The following is a 15,350-nucleotide window of genomic DNA, read 5'->3' on the forward strand; positions in this document are numbered from 1 at the left end:
CTGCCCACAGGTGCGGCCCGCTGCTGCGGCGGCGGCGGGCGGTGCGTGCCCGGCGGGGCTGTGGGCAGCGATCCTGCGCGGAACGCGGCGGCCGCCCCTCGGCAGCGGCGTGAGGGACGGCGCCTGCTCCTGAGTCAGCAGCGGCGAGGAGGAGGTGGCGGCACCTCCCGCCCTGCCCAGCCCGGCCCCGCTCCGGCCCCACGCCCGCTCCCGGCGCCCTGCACCCGCGGGAGGGAGCGAGGAGGGACGGCGGGGCGGTGCCGGCTCCCGCCCTCCGCTAGGTAGGGTCGCCAGGAGATGGGATCGCCGCCGCGGCCTGGGCGAGGGTGGGGAAGGGGCGGAAAGCGCAGCCGGTGCTCCGGGCGAGGCGCTCCGCAGCTGAGCGCTGGGCGGCCGCCCTCGGCTCCCGGCGAGGCGCAGCCCGGGCTCCGCGGGAAGCAGCTGGGAACGCCGGGCTGCAAGGCTGCGGGGCAGCGGCAGCGATGAGCCACCCGGTCTTCCAGGGAGTTCTCCTTCACTCCTTGACTCCCCCGTCTGCGTGAGGCAAAGTGTGTATTCTGAGCGACCTGTTAGGCCGGGAGCGTGGGGAGATACAGCAGTGGGCTGCTTTGGGGAAACGAGTGTGCGTGTTGGCAGATAGATGCATTTATTTACGTATGAAGGATCAGTTTTGATAGCATATTTCCTATGTATTCATGTGCATTTAGCTATGTGAATTCGAGATCAGAAATCATAGCTTTATGTTGTTCTCTATGTGTGTGTATATATTGATATTTATATATCCGAGGAATGTAAGAATATTGCTCTCACGAAGCTGCCCTCCAGTCTTCTGTCAAAGTGTGTTTTTGTTACAGCCCAGACGTGTATTTATGTGCCTGCCGAGAATGGGTGCTAATGTGTAGTATGTGAAAGGCTTTGTTAGATTGCATTCTGAGCAGTAGGACAGAGCTTAAACAGGAGAAAGTGCTATGTGTGATTTTTATATCACTGCTGTTTTGGGTGTTATCTGAATGATGGTTGCTATACAGAAACATTTCCATCCTTCTCCTGACCCCCTTCAAGCACCTATTGCAGAATAGTCAGATAGTTGAGGGAACAAAATGAAATGCAAACTGTTTTGCCCTCTGTTCCTCCCTTATCTGTTTATACTGCAGGAACACTCTCATGTTCCTCACACTGACTGCATGACGAGATAGTGCAGTTGATATATTAAACTCTTTGGGGTAGGTTCTCTATCTCTTTTTGCCTTTGCAATGTCTTGTAGTTGGAGACTGATCCTCAGCCACACAATTCTGAGAAATGTAAGTATCATGTAAGTATCCTTGTGCTTTACAAAATTTAACTGTTGCAGTTGATATTTCACAGTTAGACATTGTGTTGAGCCAAATTTGAATCTGTAGAAACCAGAGTTAATAGGTGATATTGTCTATGCTCGTTTTGGTAGCTTAGATGATGGGAGGTGAGCTGCTCAGCATGTTGTAGGTCTGAGTGGTGCAGGTAAGGTGAGAGTGGTGTGTACAAGCTTCTTGGGCTGATGCTTTTCCCTAAGCACAAGGCAGTGGAGAATGCAGTATAGCCTGGATTTTACATTGTTTAAGATAAGTGGAATCATGATCATGGTGGTTTGTCGAGGATGCTGTGCGCAGGGATTGCTTGCCCAGCTTAGTCTTTTCCCCACCGTGTCCTTTGGGGAATACTGTGGTGGAGGCCTGAAGCAGTACTTCTGAAAACTTCAGATTCCACAGAGAACACATGCAACTATTAATCTGTTTCATCTTCACTAGCTGTGTATCAGTGAGCTGTAACAAACTGCATGAGGTGACAAAGTTTTGGTGACCTGGAGATGCTGTAGTTTGGTTGAGCTTTGCATTGTGTTGACCTCTCACCACTTTGGTTTTGGATGCTGTCTGAGCTGGCTGCTAATTTCAGTGGCATGAAGATGGAGGAGTTACCATGGGCAGGTTTCTGAACCTGCTAGTGAAATCTCCATCAGGAATGCTTTAAAAACAGTTTATTCTCTCTCCTACCCATGTGCAAAGACACAATATCTGTTTCAGGTGGAATCTTTCTAAACCTTCCCAGCTGTACCTTCTGCAATGTTGGAAAAGGCTTTCTGTGGGCTTCCACGCATACCAGTGGTACAGGTTTGCTTACAGATCTTTTATTTAGTGTGTGGGAAAGGTTTATGTATGCTAGTTTTGATATGTAAGTATGTGAAGTACTAAATGTATATCCTTAATGGAAGACCAGTGATTAAAGGTAGAGCTGTGAACAAGTGCTGCATATCCAGCAGTCTCCAATTTCAGGACAGTGGAGAAGGCAAAAACCATTGTAATGGATATTGTACCCATAGGGAGAAATCTTTCCTACTGTCGGGCTGTTAGCTTTCAATTTCTGCCACAAGGTATCTTTCTGTACAAATTTATAATCTAATTTAACAGCAGATATAGTTGCTTTTCCATTTAAGCATCTAATCTCTTCCTGAATGATGCCAGGGTATGACCACTGAGTATTTTTCAGGGTGATGTGATTTTTTACTGAGCAGATTGGAATTGAGTCAGTCCAGTTGGTGATAATATAAATGTTGTAAGGCTAATGCCAGTTTTCAGGCTAGTTAACCTTGATGAAGAGACAGTTCAAAGGTTATTTCCTATCATAATGTATTTTCTTTGATAAATCTGTTCTCTGTACAGTTTGTTAATTGCTTTGCATGTTGCAAGGAGTTCCCCTCATAAAATACAGATGGATTTTAGAGAAGTAAAATGTACTCAGTTATCTGAGATTGGGCTCCAGAAGTTTGCATCTGAGGGGAGTCTGTGTGTGCACATGTGCTTTAGCTGTTTATTACAAGCAAGTGATTTCCTGAACAGCAGAGTTAATTAAAATTTCTGTAAAGTTGTGTATTGAGGTCAAAACCTGATTTTTTTCATTGTCTTTCCCTGTACCTCTGCATTTTTTTGCCACGCTGCTTCCTCTTTCCACAGACTGGACTGATTTCACAACACATGGGCTGCCATTTTCAATTATGGAAACTGGATGGCACATTGTATGAGGTTTGAGCCTAAAGATGTTCAAATTGCAGTTTTGTTTTCTCTGGCCTAGCTTATTTTACAAAAGTCATGAGAATTTAATTGCCTTCTGGTAATCAGTTCTTCTCTGGTTGAAATCAATGAATGGCTTAAAGGGTATATAAGTGAAAAAAATCTTTCAGACAAGATTTTTCTCTACAGGGCAGCAGACTAACAATGGGCATAAAAAGTTGCCTTTTTCATGTGGGTCAAAAGACTCCCCCGTGTCTAGAAATGGATTTGCAGCATCCAACTGCTCTAAAGCTCTTTTCTTGAAGGTGATACAATAGCAAGACAAATGGAGAGAATGTTTGTGTACTTGATCTGAAAGACTGGGGCTTTTCTGGCTATCTGCTATTGTATCCATGCCCCTTATGCAAGCTTTTTTCCTGCAGTGTGTGTTATTTTATCTCAGGCAGTCACTGAGTTCAGTACTCTAATCTCAGAAATGGTTAATTGATTTAGTTGATGTTAATACTTATATTTCTTGATCCAGTCTCTGCCAATCAGTCTGTGTAAGCTTGGAAAGATTTCATAAACCAGATGCACCTCTAAGTCTGGTTTTATCACACCATAGCATGATACAAAAAACATTATCTAACATCCTAGTGCATCCATTTGACTTCAAGTGTCAGGCTGTCATTTCTCCTACTGTATGGTGCTTTGTTCATTAATGAAGATAGTATTTATCACCTGAAGGCCATAAATCAAAAAGCTTGAATCTCCTGTAAGGGAAATGGGTTCAGACAACTTCTACAGTAAAACTTAAATTTTACTGTAGTAGTTTTGCATTGTCTTTCTTCACAGTGTTTGCCTTGTGAGTGCTATTATTGCTAGAGTGTCAAAGTAAAATGTAGTCATTAATTTAAGTGCAACAAATTGCACTGGACAATAACATAGATGTTTTTGCAACTCTTTCTGTAGCTAGTGTTGCTTTGACTGAGGTTACTTATAAACTTGGGTTTTTTTGAGACACCCTCATTTGTTATGTGACAGCTGTCCTCTACATTTCAAAGATAGAAAGTGTCTGCCATTTCCTTTGAAGTGTGATCGTCTCTGTATTCAGCACTTCTGAGATCAGTGTCTGGGGTTCCTGCATAGTATGTTTGAAAATTTGGTCGCCAGTCTGCAAATACTAGTTTGATGCTTAGGTAGAGATCATGTTACAAGAACAGTAATTTTTCTTTTTTTTTTTTTTTTTTTTTTTTTTTTTTAAGTATTAGATACTGAATATCAGAATTAACAGTTGCAACAGTTGAAGTTATCATAAAAGAGATTATCTAAATCCTAGCACAGATTTAAATGTGGTCATGACTTTGCCCCATGAAGTTTTTCTTAAAAAAAAAAAAAAGGCAATATTTAAGGTCTTTACCAATCTATGAAAACCATGAATCTTGTGGGTTTAAATTGTGGGATTTTTCTCTTTGGTAGAGAGAGGGTTTTTTCCCTACTGAAGATTGAGACTTTTTCAGTAATTACTGTAGTTCAGGAAATGGCACTTTAAGAAAATTTGTCAAAATCCTAAGAACTGCAATTTAATAATGGCACTTTGAATCAATTAATTTTTCCTTTTAATTTGAGGATGTAGAATGTAAGTGGAAAAAAATTGCTCTTAGTTGCAGCTCAATGCTATAGCAAAGCTTTTCATAGCTTTAATATAGTCATTTTTGACCTCGAGCAAGTGCAAAATAAATACATTAGATAGATAGATAGATAGATAGATAGATAGATAGATAGATAGATAGATAGATAGATAGATAGATAGATTCATTCTGAACTACCCTTCGTGAAAGGCTAATGACAGGCTAGATGAAAATCCAGAGGATTATGCAAGGTTGCTTTACCTCTGCTGTGGAAGGCACAAGATACCATCTTGTTCTTTCAAGCTCTTCCTTCATGGGTCTCACTTAATTTTCATCGTGGAGTACATGTTTGTAGATTGCCTCACTTATCAGTTCTCTCTGTCCTCTATGTCCTTGTGAAAGTGGAAAACAAATGGAAACTGAGTATAATGGTATAGAGGAGCTGTCCAACAGTTTGACTGCCTTCTGAAGAGAGGTATTTTGATGTGTCTGGCCTGTTGAGGAAAGGCTCTCAGTTGTTTACTGATCTCACTCTGTGCTATTAATTTTCCTAAGGGTTAGTTTTTGATTAGCCTTCCCTCCTTGCTGGGCTGTATGACCTCAGGGCTATGCAAATGTCTGTATTGAAAATTAAGTAGTGACAATCATGAAACATGTCAATCCTGGCACTAATTATGGTGTTTTTATACCTTAGCAGAGTAGCTCCACCATTCATTGGTGGGTTCAGAATATTTCCTTCCTTTTCAATAGCTCTTCACCCCATATACCCCTGCTAACCCTCTCAGCTTTAGCATTTCCACTATTGTTTGCACTCTCCACCCCAGTTGTAATGAAGGAAATGTTGTAGCAGATTTCCTGTGATCTTGTATAATGAAATTGCTCCTTCTGTGCAGCACTGCTCTTTTCTCTTTGTCGGGCTGTTTGGTGTCACTTAGCAGTTGACAGAGCTGTGGTTACCAGTGGAGCTAGTTGAGCACATATCCAATCCAGCTGAACATGGGAGAACATATTCAGCTATTCAGTTTGTTGTTCTATCACCATTACCTTGCTGTTTGTGTCCTGGACCTGACTGAGGAAATTGGGACAGAGTTGGGATGTAATACCAATCTAATGTCAGCCTTCACTAAGACCTGTGGGAGACCCTGTTAATAAAGCAGAGAGACATTTGCAATTATAGTTATACCCTGCAGCTATAATAACATTCCATCAGAAGTCATGGTTTTGTTTTCAAGTATAGATACAATAGTTTGCAAATTGTGTGAGAGGAAGGTGACTTTGCACAGGTCATAAGCATTGATGACTCTGCAATACCTTCCACATCTGCTGAAGGGCTTGAAAATTATCTCCTTTATTTAGATGCCTAACTTGTGAGAGTTTTGATGATGTGTGTTCAGGCAACACATGTTATTGTTAGAAGTCCTAGTGGCTGCACGTGTCCTGAGTATTTCTCTCTGTTACTAGGGACAAATGCTACTGGCATGAAGTTTAATTTTCTTTCCTTCTGCAGTATTTATGCAATGTTAATGCTCGGCTATTAAGTAACTGTCTCAGGTACTAATGCAGGTACCATAACTTATAAAATAACTAATTTTAATTCTTCATGAGAGGTGGATTTCCTGAAGGATTGTTTTGTACTACATTTAATAGAAAGGCTGACAAATATGTGTGTATGTGTGTGTGTTTATGCATATAGACACTTTCATTAACTGTGGTTATATGTTCATGTACTCAGCCAGGCTGCTTTATAAAGGAAATGCTGTCAGTTCAAAAATAGGGATTTGCTTTACTGTGCCTTGAGTTTTGGATGCTGTTTCAGTATTTCTTTTGATATGTTCCCTAGCTGTGCTGGTGACCAGAAGGGCAAGGAGGCAAGGACCTCCTGCCTGCCTTTCTCACTGATGCCAGTGTGGCTGGGCCCGGTGTTCAGACCCCTCATTCTCCTGGAGGTTTCTGCTGCCAGGCAGTGCTCTCTGACTGCCTTCATGGCACCATTTGTCCCTGTCTCTGATTTTTTTGGCATGCAGGGATTCTGCTACACCTTCTGTGCAGCGCCAGCATACTACCTTATGCTCTCTTTGCAGTTCCACAGCTGAAGGATTTGAATGTATTCCCAGACACAGGTAATTCAGTCTGTACACGTTCTTGCTGCTAATGGCCCTGGCCTAATTATGTGTAGGAAGTGGCAATATAGTTCTGCTTGGCTGACCCCTTTCTCTCTCTATGGGAGAAAATTACTTGAGTCTGCCTTAAAGTTAAGGTGAACCAAAATGCAGAGTGAGATTTGACGTGGAGGAGAAGAGGAATATGGAGGTAATTCCTTTCCTTGGAAATCTGTTGTAGTTCATGTGTTAGCTAATAAAAAATGTGGTCCTGATCAGCAGCTGTGAATGTTTAAAAGGTCATGGAGTCAAAATGTTTGTATAGAGGGATCAGTTCAGACTTTTCTCTTATCCTGTTGCGTTGAGAACTGTCAAAAGCTGCCAGCTGGAACAGAAAAACATAGTTTTCAGGGTAAGGCAATATATGTATAATACATACCTGTTTTGACCATACCTGCTGCTCAAGGTTGCCATCCCTCTTCTAGCTAAGAGTGCAAGTCAGACTTGAACTTTTAAGAGCCAAGAAATGCCAAAGTAATTACCAGCAATGCTATCTGCTTGTGTTGTTATAAAAATAACAGGCTTTGTGTTATATGTGAAGGATAGAGATTCAGCTAGCAAAATAATCTTGTGGCCTTAGTTATTTTTAATTGCTGGGATCTCAGGGCTGGCCAACTTAAATTTTAAAATGTCTTGTGTTTGTGTGATGAAACTTGCACTTGTGTGGGACAGAAAAGAGGAGCCTGGGGAAGATAAGAGGAGCCTTGCATGCACACACTGCAGCACTGTTTGCTGTTTTAACAGTTTAAGGAGGCCCACAGTGTCTGGTAGCTTTGTTCTCATCTGTGGGTCAGAAGCTGTGCACTGAATTGTGACTGGGTGTGCTTTGTGTCTGAGCTTGATCCTAATATCAGGAAGCACAAGCTAGTGTTGCAGTGAATGTGAGCTCTTTTATTATGTGGAAATTAAACATCAATAGATGTGGAGCCACAATGGAGCATGGGAGGACACAGTGCTGCTTTTGTGCATTCACTGTATCCTCACATGATTTGTCCCATCAGGATTCAGTGAAGATTGTACATGTGGTCCAAAGTCTAGCATTTTGCAGCTTTGTTAAGTCATGTTTTCTTAATATAAATTATAAAAAAAGCCAAAACAAACAAACAAAAAAAAACCCCTAAAAATTCACAAACAACAACAACATAAACCAAGCAAAATCCAAACAAACAAACAAAACCCCAAAACAAACAACTAAATCCATGACCATTTGCTTCAGAAACTTTTGGTTCTGAACCTGGGACAAGTAACATTGAAAAAGTCTGGATAATTTGCACCATTTCTCAGTATTTTTCTTAGTGTTGCTAAAATGTGCACTCTCATGTCAGTGTTGCTATTATGTGGACTCCTCAGGAAACTGTTCTATGGTAAAAAGAAGCTGCTACTTTACTCTTTTTTTGTGACAGTGAGATTGTAAAGTTGGCCTTGCAGAGGTAAAGGCCTGTAAAATAAATAAAATATTTTTCTGCCTCTGGTTGTGGTTAATTTTTACCTTGTGATGTTCTGATACCAAGCTTGATACATTTTTCCTTAGGCTAAAGAACTAAAAGTCTCTCTTAGGCATCTGGTCCATTTGGCTGTTTCTGGGAATGGGTGAAGGTTACAGCAAATGCGCAGTATCTCAGAAACGTTTATCTGCTGTAGTAAGTTCTTCTGCAAATTGTGATTTTTTTTTTTTGGGGCTAACAACTTTTCCAAGTCTACAAGGATTTCCATAGAAACAAGAAAAAGGCTGTATGGGAAATTGTGATCTTGCCATAATAATCTCTTCTATCCCTCAAGGATGAAGTATTTGGGGTTTGTGCTAATAAGATGGGGATATTTAGTAGGAACATAGCATAATTCTGCTACTCTGTTTTTTTCTCAAAATCCACAGGAACGTTTCAAAAACCACTGAAAGATGAAGCCTGTAAAAATTATATGCTCTGCACATCTCTTTGGTTTAGTTTGAGTGTCTGAAATAAAGCACCAAATAAAAATAATCACTTTGAGTAATGTGTTAGAATAAATGTAGATGGGCAAGTGTATGCTGCTGGATTCAGCTTAAGGAAAGGCTAAAGAAGCCATCTCTTTTCAGCTGGAGATCCCTGTCTGCAAACCTGAGCTCTGGATAAATGGACTTTCTCATGGTGAGGGTGACCATATACAGGCAGATTGTCCAGGAAGGTTGTGGAGTCTCCATCTTCGGAGACTGGATCTGTCTGGATGTGGTCCTTGAGAGCCAACTCCAGACTGCCTCACATGAGGGGTGTGGATAAGGTATCTTACAGAAGTCCCTTCTAACCTCAACCATTCTGTGCATGGGTTGTGTTAATCTCCATAGTGTATTTCAGCATGAAATTAAGCAATTCCATTCGCTTCACCTTTGCAGTGAAATCAAAATACAAGGCTCCATGTTGTGGGACCTTCAGGACTGACACTTTCCTTCTTGTGCAAAAATGCTTGTTTGTCTTCAGTTGCCAATCCTGTACCCTGACCCTGCTCAGTGGCTGCATAATTGGATCATTTAGAATGACTTGGCTTAAAGAAAATAAGAACTTTTGGTCTTTTTGTTTGCTACAAAACTGAATAAGGCTATAGTTGATGGAATGACAGAGGAGCAATTAGGTAATGCAAGAAAGCAAAAAATGGCCCTGTTGCTGAAAATTTTGTATCATAGAAGTAGTACCTGGAAGCATCCAGACAACCTTTTGGTCTTTCTCAGGTCAAGCCTTACTAAATGTGCTACGGAGGAGCACAGCTCCTCTGGCAGGAATTGCTTCCTGAGGGAACATCTAACTACAGATATTAAAATAGCGTCATCTTAGAAGAAGTATAATGTGTGTTTGTCTGGTATTTTGTTGTTTTGGGTTTATTTTTATTTTTTTTTTTGTGATCAGAGATAATTTTTCTAATTGTGCAGCATAGGAATAGGTTGGGAGACCAGCTTACTCCTCACTAAGGCAGCTGCCTTAGGAAGGGGATTTTGTTTTATGTTGGATAGAGCAAAACAAGAAGTCAAGGATCAGGCTTTTGGAAAGTTAGTGAGAGTAAGAATAATGCAATGTCTAATATCAGACTTCATTATTTGGAGATACTTACTGTGACATGGGATTTCTGATTTAGTGAAGCAATACAGAGTATGCTGAAATCACAATGCAAAATCCATTATACTTGGCAAAATGTAGCAGTGGCAATATGCAGTTTTACCTGAATACCAATATGATTCCCTTCACTGATTTCTATAATCCCAGCATCACAGTATCTTCTGTCAGTGGAATGGGACATGTGAGTTGAAGCTAGCTCAGGCCCATTGCTGTCTTTTAAATTTTTTTGTTAGTTGTTTAGTTTTTATACTCTGTATTGGGTTAAGCAACCTGTTCTTGTTCACTTGGCTTGTGCTGGTCCAGCTTCCTCAGGGAGGCAGCCAAACTCTTTAGTGAACTAACTGGAGGAATATTTATTCCATCAGTTGATCCACTCAGCTTTTGATATAACTCCTAACATCTAAAACAAACATCTGCTCCATTTCGTCTTGAGATAAATACATGTCTTGCTTTGCAGAAGCTGTGGTCAGTCACAGAAGTGCAAGTTACAGATCAGAGTCCAGTTGTTTGTATGACTTAAGAGACATGCCACCTATAAAGGATCCCTTTTCAGAGAGCAAAAGTCCAACTGCTGAGCTTCTAGGGCTTCTAATCTAGTTCGGTCAGCCCTGGCTTTTCTAAGTAACTTATTTTTCCTTTTGCAAGGGAAAAAACCTAGGCGGTTTTTCATCATATAAAATTATGTGTGGCAAGGAACCTGCCAAGAGCAGCCAGTTAGCAGCGTTTCTATCACATGTAGATATAGGCAGCTGAAATATGAAAGTCATGTAATGAATGTGTGCTACTCTGCCTTGAAAAGGGCTGTTCACTGAAAAAAAAACGCTACCTGTGTTTTCATTTACAAAAGTGTCTCTTGGTCAAGCATCCATTTAGGATCCTTTATGTGGGGGGAGTTTGGCTAAACTGTTTTTTTTTTGTTGCATGAGTCTTGCATGAGTAATGTTGCTTTGAACTATTCATTCCTTACATCTATTTGTTGCTCAGGATACCTTACTTGGAGAATTTAGTGTCCTGACAAGGAATGTCTGCTTGCATTGCCTTGATAGCTGGGAAAGAATAGCTTGAGCACTCAAAAGCTGACTTAACACTGCATGGATTTTAGCATGGAGAATGCTGTCTGTGCTTCCTTAGTTAAAAGTACCTGCTAGTTTGAAGTTACAGCTAAACCAGGGTCTGGATAACTGCAGACAGAGCATTTGTGGGGTTTGAGGTACTGGAGGCCAAGAGTGCAAATATTTCTGGGGTGTTTCTGTGTATCTAGAGAAAAAGATTTCCAGGTGGGTTACTTGTTCTGTATCTTCAGCATGCCTGATCTACTATGTCATCCATCAAGAAGTCAGGAAGTAATGATAAAGCCTGCATGTCACCTGTCTATTGTCTTTAACTGTGGCATTCTAATTAATTCTAATTCTAATGCTCACATCTGACCTAATTTTTCCTGTGCTGTCTGTTTCAGTGCTTGATGGCCACAGCAGGGCACTAAACAGTATTAGAAAAACACCCCAGCATTAAGACCTATAACTCCCACACCACTGTCTGGAAGAGTGGTTGTCACTGCCTTCCTGGTGCAGCATGGCATTTGGACCTGGTGTACTCTGCCTGTTCCTGTGGACAATAACAGGTAGGAGTACTTCTCCTGTGTTTGAATCATCCAGACAGAACAAATGAATTTAATACTCCTGGAGTGTGTGTACAGCTGTGAAATAAATATGAATAAGGCAAAAGTTGGGAAATCCTGTGATTCCTCAGTGCAAAAAGCTTTGGTAAGTTACAGCTTTGTAAGTTGCAATGGAGGAGGGCAGTTGTGAGTAGATGTTTGAAGCCAATTTCAGCAGGCTGTTTTGGGGGAGATACATGGGGCAAGAGTAGGTGGTGGGAGAGTTCAAAGAGTTTTCTCACTTTTTCACTTGCAGGAGAGCAATTGAAGAATAATGTGTTGCTTGCATTGTGAGCTACATTTTTGTTCTGAATTATCATAAGGTGGTTTATATATGAGTAGCATGAGTGCACTGGTTCACATCTCTCACCTCATCATACTCCCTACAAACATATCTATCCTTTCAAAAACGGGAAAGTCCTGTACATTTCTGCTTCAGCCACAGGAATAGGTAATTTATTTCCATAACCAGAAAGATGAAGAATGATAGTTGATACTGCTTCTGTCAGAGAGAGACTTAATCTAGTGCAGGTAGTTTGATATGATAACTGAAGAAAAATATATTAAGAAGTGGGGTTTATTTGCTTATAAAAATATTGTTTGAATTCTGTCTCTGCTGGTACTGGTAGTATCCATATTAGCAGAAATGGAGAAAATAATGCACTGCTGTCTGGCTCTTACTTCTTGTAGTATAAACAGAATGAGCTGTTTCATGAGAGAGAGACTTGATTAATTTGCTAAAGCTTAATTTGACTGCTGAATTTGGAAAAGTTGGATTAAAGGGGATAGATATTAGCCTACAGCTGAGGGGGGTAGTCATTACCTATGTCTGAACTTGTGGGTGGTGTTTGAGGTAATCATCAAGATCACCAAGAGGATCTCCTAGTGCCAAGCTTTTTGAAGAGAACATGGAGCTGAGTTTTTGGTTGCTGTAATGAAGAAGTGTGCTTTTTGTAAATAAATCCTCTCCTATGAGATACTGAATACCTGCTGTAGGGTCTATACTAGCATCTTTAGGAAAAAAAAAACCCGCAGCAACTTCAGCAGAAGACAGTATTGTGCAGTAAATGCTGAAATTTGCCTGTAGAGAATGTCACAGTTTCATGCTTGTGATAATACTGTTAATTGTTAGCAGATTAGAACATCTTCCACATGCATATAGGAAGTTATCTGTTTTTAATTGCAAATTTCCTATGCTCTCTTGGCTTATCTGAGAACAAGACCATTGCTCTCAAAATGCTGGCTGTACTTCGAGCCTCTACCTGTATCTCAACTACCAGTTCATAGTGTTCAGAGGATAATATAACCTAATAGCTCATATTATTTTAGTAAAAATGTTAGTATTTATTTCCATCTCAGTAGTTTGCAGTATTTTTAATACAATTAATATTAATTTAAACTGGGAGGTTCCTTCTAATTTCCAGGATGTGTTTGCTACAATGTATCAGTAAATGCTTACCGCTTCTAAGTCAAAAGGGCTTCTTTTCAGTGCTGGCTTTAAGGTGAATTGACTGGTGCTTAGGAATTTGCTAGATGTTCATTCTGCAGGTTTTTTCTGCCCATGAGCTTGTGCTTTTAAAGGTTACCTTTTCTTTAAAAAACCTCAGGTTATCTCAACACTTGTTTTAATTTGAAATAAGGAGAAGACTGACTTAATATAGGAAAGAAAGGCTTGATACTCCATCACTGAGAGAAGAGAGAAACAGCCTCACTGATGAATAATGGTGGAAGGATATTGAAAAATATGCTCTGGTTCATTAAAAGAAATTGAGGTGAGCTGCTCTGTCCTGTTTAGGTGATGTTTGTTTAGTTTTATTTTGTGCATGATAGTTTTTGACTAATAGTGTTTTACTGCTTTTAATGAATGCGTAGGTTTACCTTTGCTGGCTGCTAGGCACACAGCAAATCACTCTATCACTTCCCTTTCTCAGAAAGATAGGAGAGAAAAATAAGATTAAAAACTCCATGGACTGAGATTGAGATTGAGACAGGTCATGTCTTGTTCATGTACCAGTTACAGTCAAGAGCTGACAAAACTTGACTTAGTGAAATTAAGTGTCAATTAGTGTCAATTAAGCAGAGCAGGATAATGAGAAGTAAGAACTACTATAAAAACACCTTGCCCTCACTTCTCCCATCTTTCTTTATTCAACTTTACTCCCAATTATTCTTTCTTGAGCCAATGGGTCTTTCCCATAGGCTCACACTCTTCAAGAACTACACCACCTTTTCACATGAAGGTCCTTCAGGAACAAGCTGTTCCAGTGAGGATCCCCTGTGGGGTCACAGGTCCTGCTGGAAAATGTCTTTCTGTGTGGAGTCCTCTTCATGGGCTTGGGGTTCAGGCCAGGAGCCTGCTCCAGCCAGGAGTTCAAGCAAGGCTTCACAACTTCCTTCAGGGCTTACCCACCTGGTTCAAGGTGGGGTCCTGCATAGGCTTTAGGGGTGGGTATCTGCTGCAATGTGGATCTCCATGGGCCACAGCAGGACAATGAAGCAGTGAATCATCATGGTTTTTACCACAGCTGCAGGAGAATCCCTGCACTGGCACTGGAGCACCTCCTACCCCTTCTTCAGTGACCTTGCTGTGTACAGGATGGCTTTTCTCACATTTTCTTACTCCTCTCTTCTGCCTGCTGCACTTGTGCCAGACTTTTTGCCTCTTTATAAAGCTTTATCACAGAGGAGTTATGTTGAGCCACCATCCATTTGGCTCAACCTTAGCCAGTTGTGAGTCAGTCTTGTAACAGGTTCTGTCCTGACATGGGGCATTTTCTGGTGTCCTCTCACAAAGACATTCTGGCGGTCCATTTTCCCCCACCCCTACTACCAAGATGTGCCACATAAACCTAATTGATACAGATATCCATCACTGACTGACGTCCATGCCTCTCAGGAGGCTTGAGCTGAGTGTAGCAATGGGTATGAGTGGGTACCATGCCTCTGTCACTCAACATCTCATGCATTTTGGGTGATTCATTTCCAAAATCTCTGGATGCAGTTCCTAATTTATCCATATACATATTCCTTAGTGTGCTTATAATCTTGTTTCAGTTTTTTGAATCCATTCATTGATGAAAGCAGCATATATTGAAATACATTTCAATTATTCTGGCCATTAATTAATGTTTTTTTGTTAATGTATCAATTTCTTTTTTCTCTATGAGAAAGAGGAGACATTGTTTTCCAGCACAGAAAAGTGAGTTTACTTTGCAACTGGGAGTCCAGTATCTTGGAAGCAATTAAGTCTAGCTCTCATCTTGAGCAGGCATATTTAATTTGGCATATGATGCAGACCTTGCAAATACTGCTGTTAAAATGCATTTCTGAAAATATTATGAATAGCATTCTTGTGGCTGACTCTTGGTTTTGTCATATTGTGTGTGTGTGTTGTGTGCTTTGTTTTGAGATTAGCCACTCCAACAAAAATATAGACAGCAATTACCAGGTAATTGCAGTCATAGGTCTTGTGTCGTCTGGTCTCCTGTTTTCAGATCCACATAGCCCAGATGTAGATTATATGACCTCCCATATTCCTTGATAGCCTTCACCAATGTCCTTTTCTTTACTCTAGCAGAAGGTGTTTCTAAATATATTACAAGCCCTCAATTTTCAACACCTTTCAGTACTACTGGTCTTGGATTTTGAAAAATGTTAATACCCTTTTCTTCCTACATGTCTAACATGTAAAGCCCAGGCCAGGAGTGTCAAGGAACACTTTATGATGTGGGTGTGCCTTTGAAATGACAGTGGAACCACTGCCCTGGGGTCGTGGTGCATTCTTTGTTACTTTTACTACC

The 15,350-nt window shown here is 40.8% G+C and overlaps 1 protein-coding gene across 3 annotated transcripts in view; it reads left to right on the forward strand.

Annotated features, from left to right (window-relative positions):
- The first annotated feature begins 183 nt into the window (after positions 1-183).
- The window catches only part of KIAA0319 (KIAA0319 ortholog), a 54,431-nt gene continuing 39,264 nt past the window's right edge, over positions 184-15,350 (forward strand). Inside the window, exons 1-3 of one of the 3 annotated variants that reach the window (XM_058021501.1) lie at positions 196-281; positions 8,885-9,066; positions 11,350-11,514. In XM_058021501.1, the coding sequence (XP_057877484.1) occupies positions 11,466-11,514 (49 nt within the window). In that variant the 5' untranslated portion in view covers positions 196-281; positions 8,885-9,066; positions 11,350-11,465. Of the gene's footprint in view, positions 282-469; positions 549-8,884; positions 9,067-11,349; positions 11,515-15,350 lie in introns of those variants that run through there. The other 2 variants (XM_058021512.1, XM_058021521.1) reach the window with 2 other exon arrangements.

Source organism: Melospiza georgiana, chromosome 1, assembly GCF_028018845.1.
Source record: "Melospiza georgiana isolate bMelGeo1 chromosome 1, bMelGeo1.pri, whole genome shotgun sequence".
Taxonomy (NCBI): domain Eukaryota; kingdom Metazoa; phylum Chordata; class Aves; order Passeriformes; family Passerellidae; genus Melospiza; species Melospiza georgiana.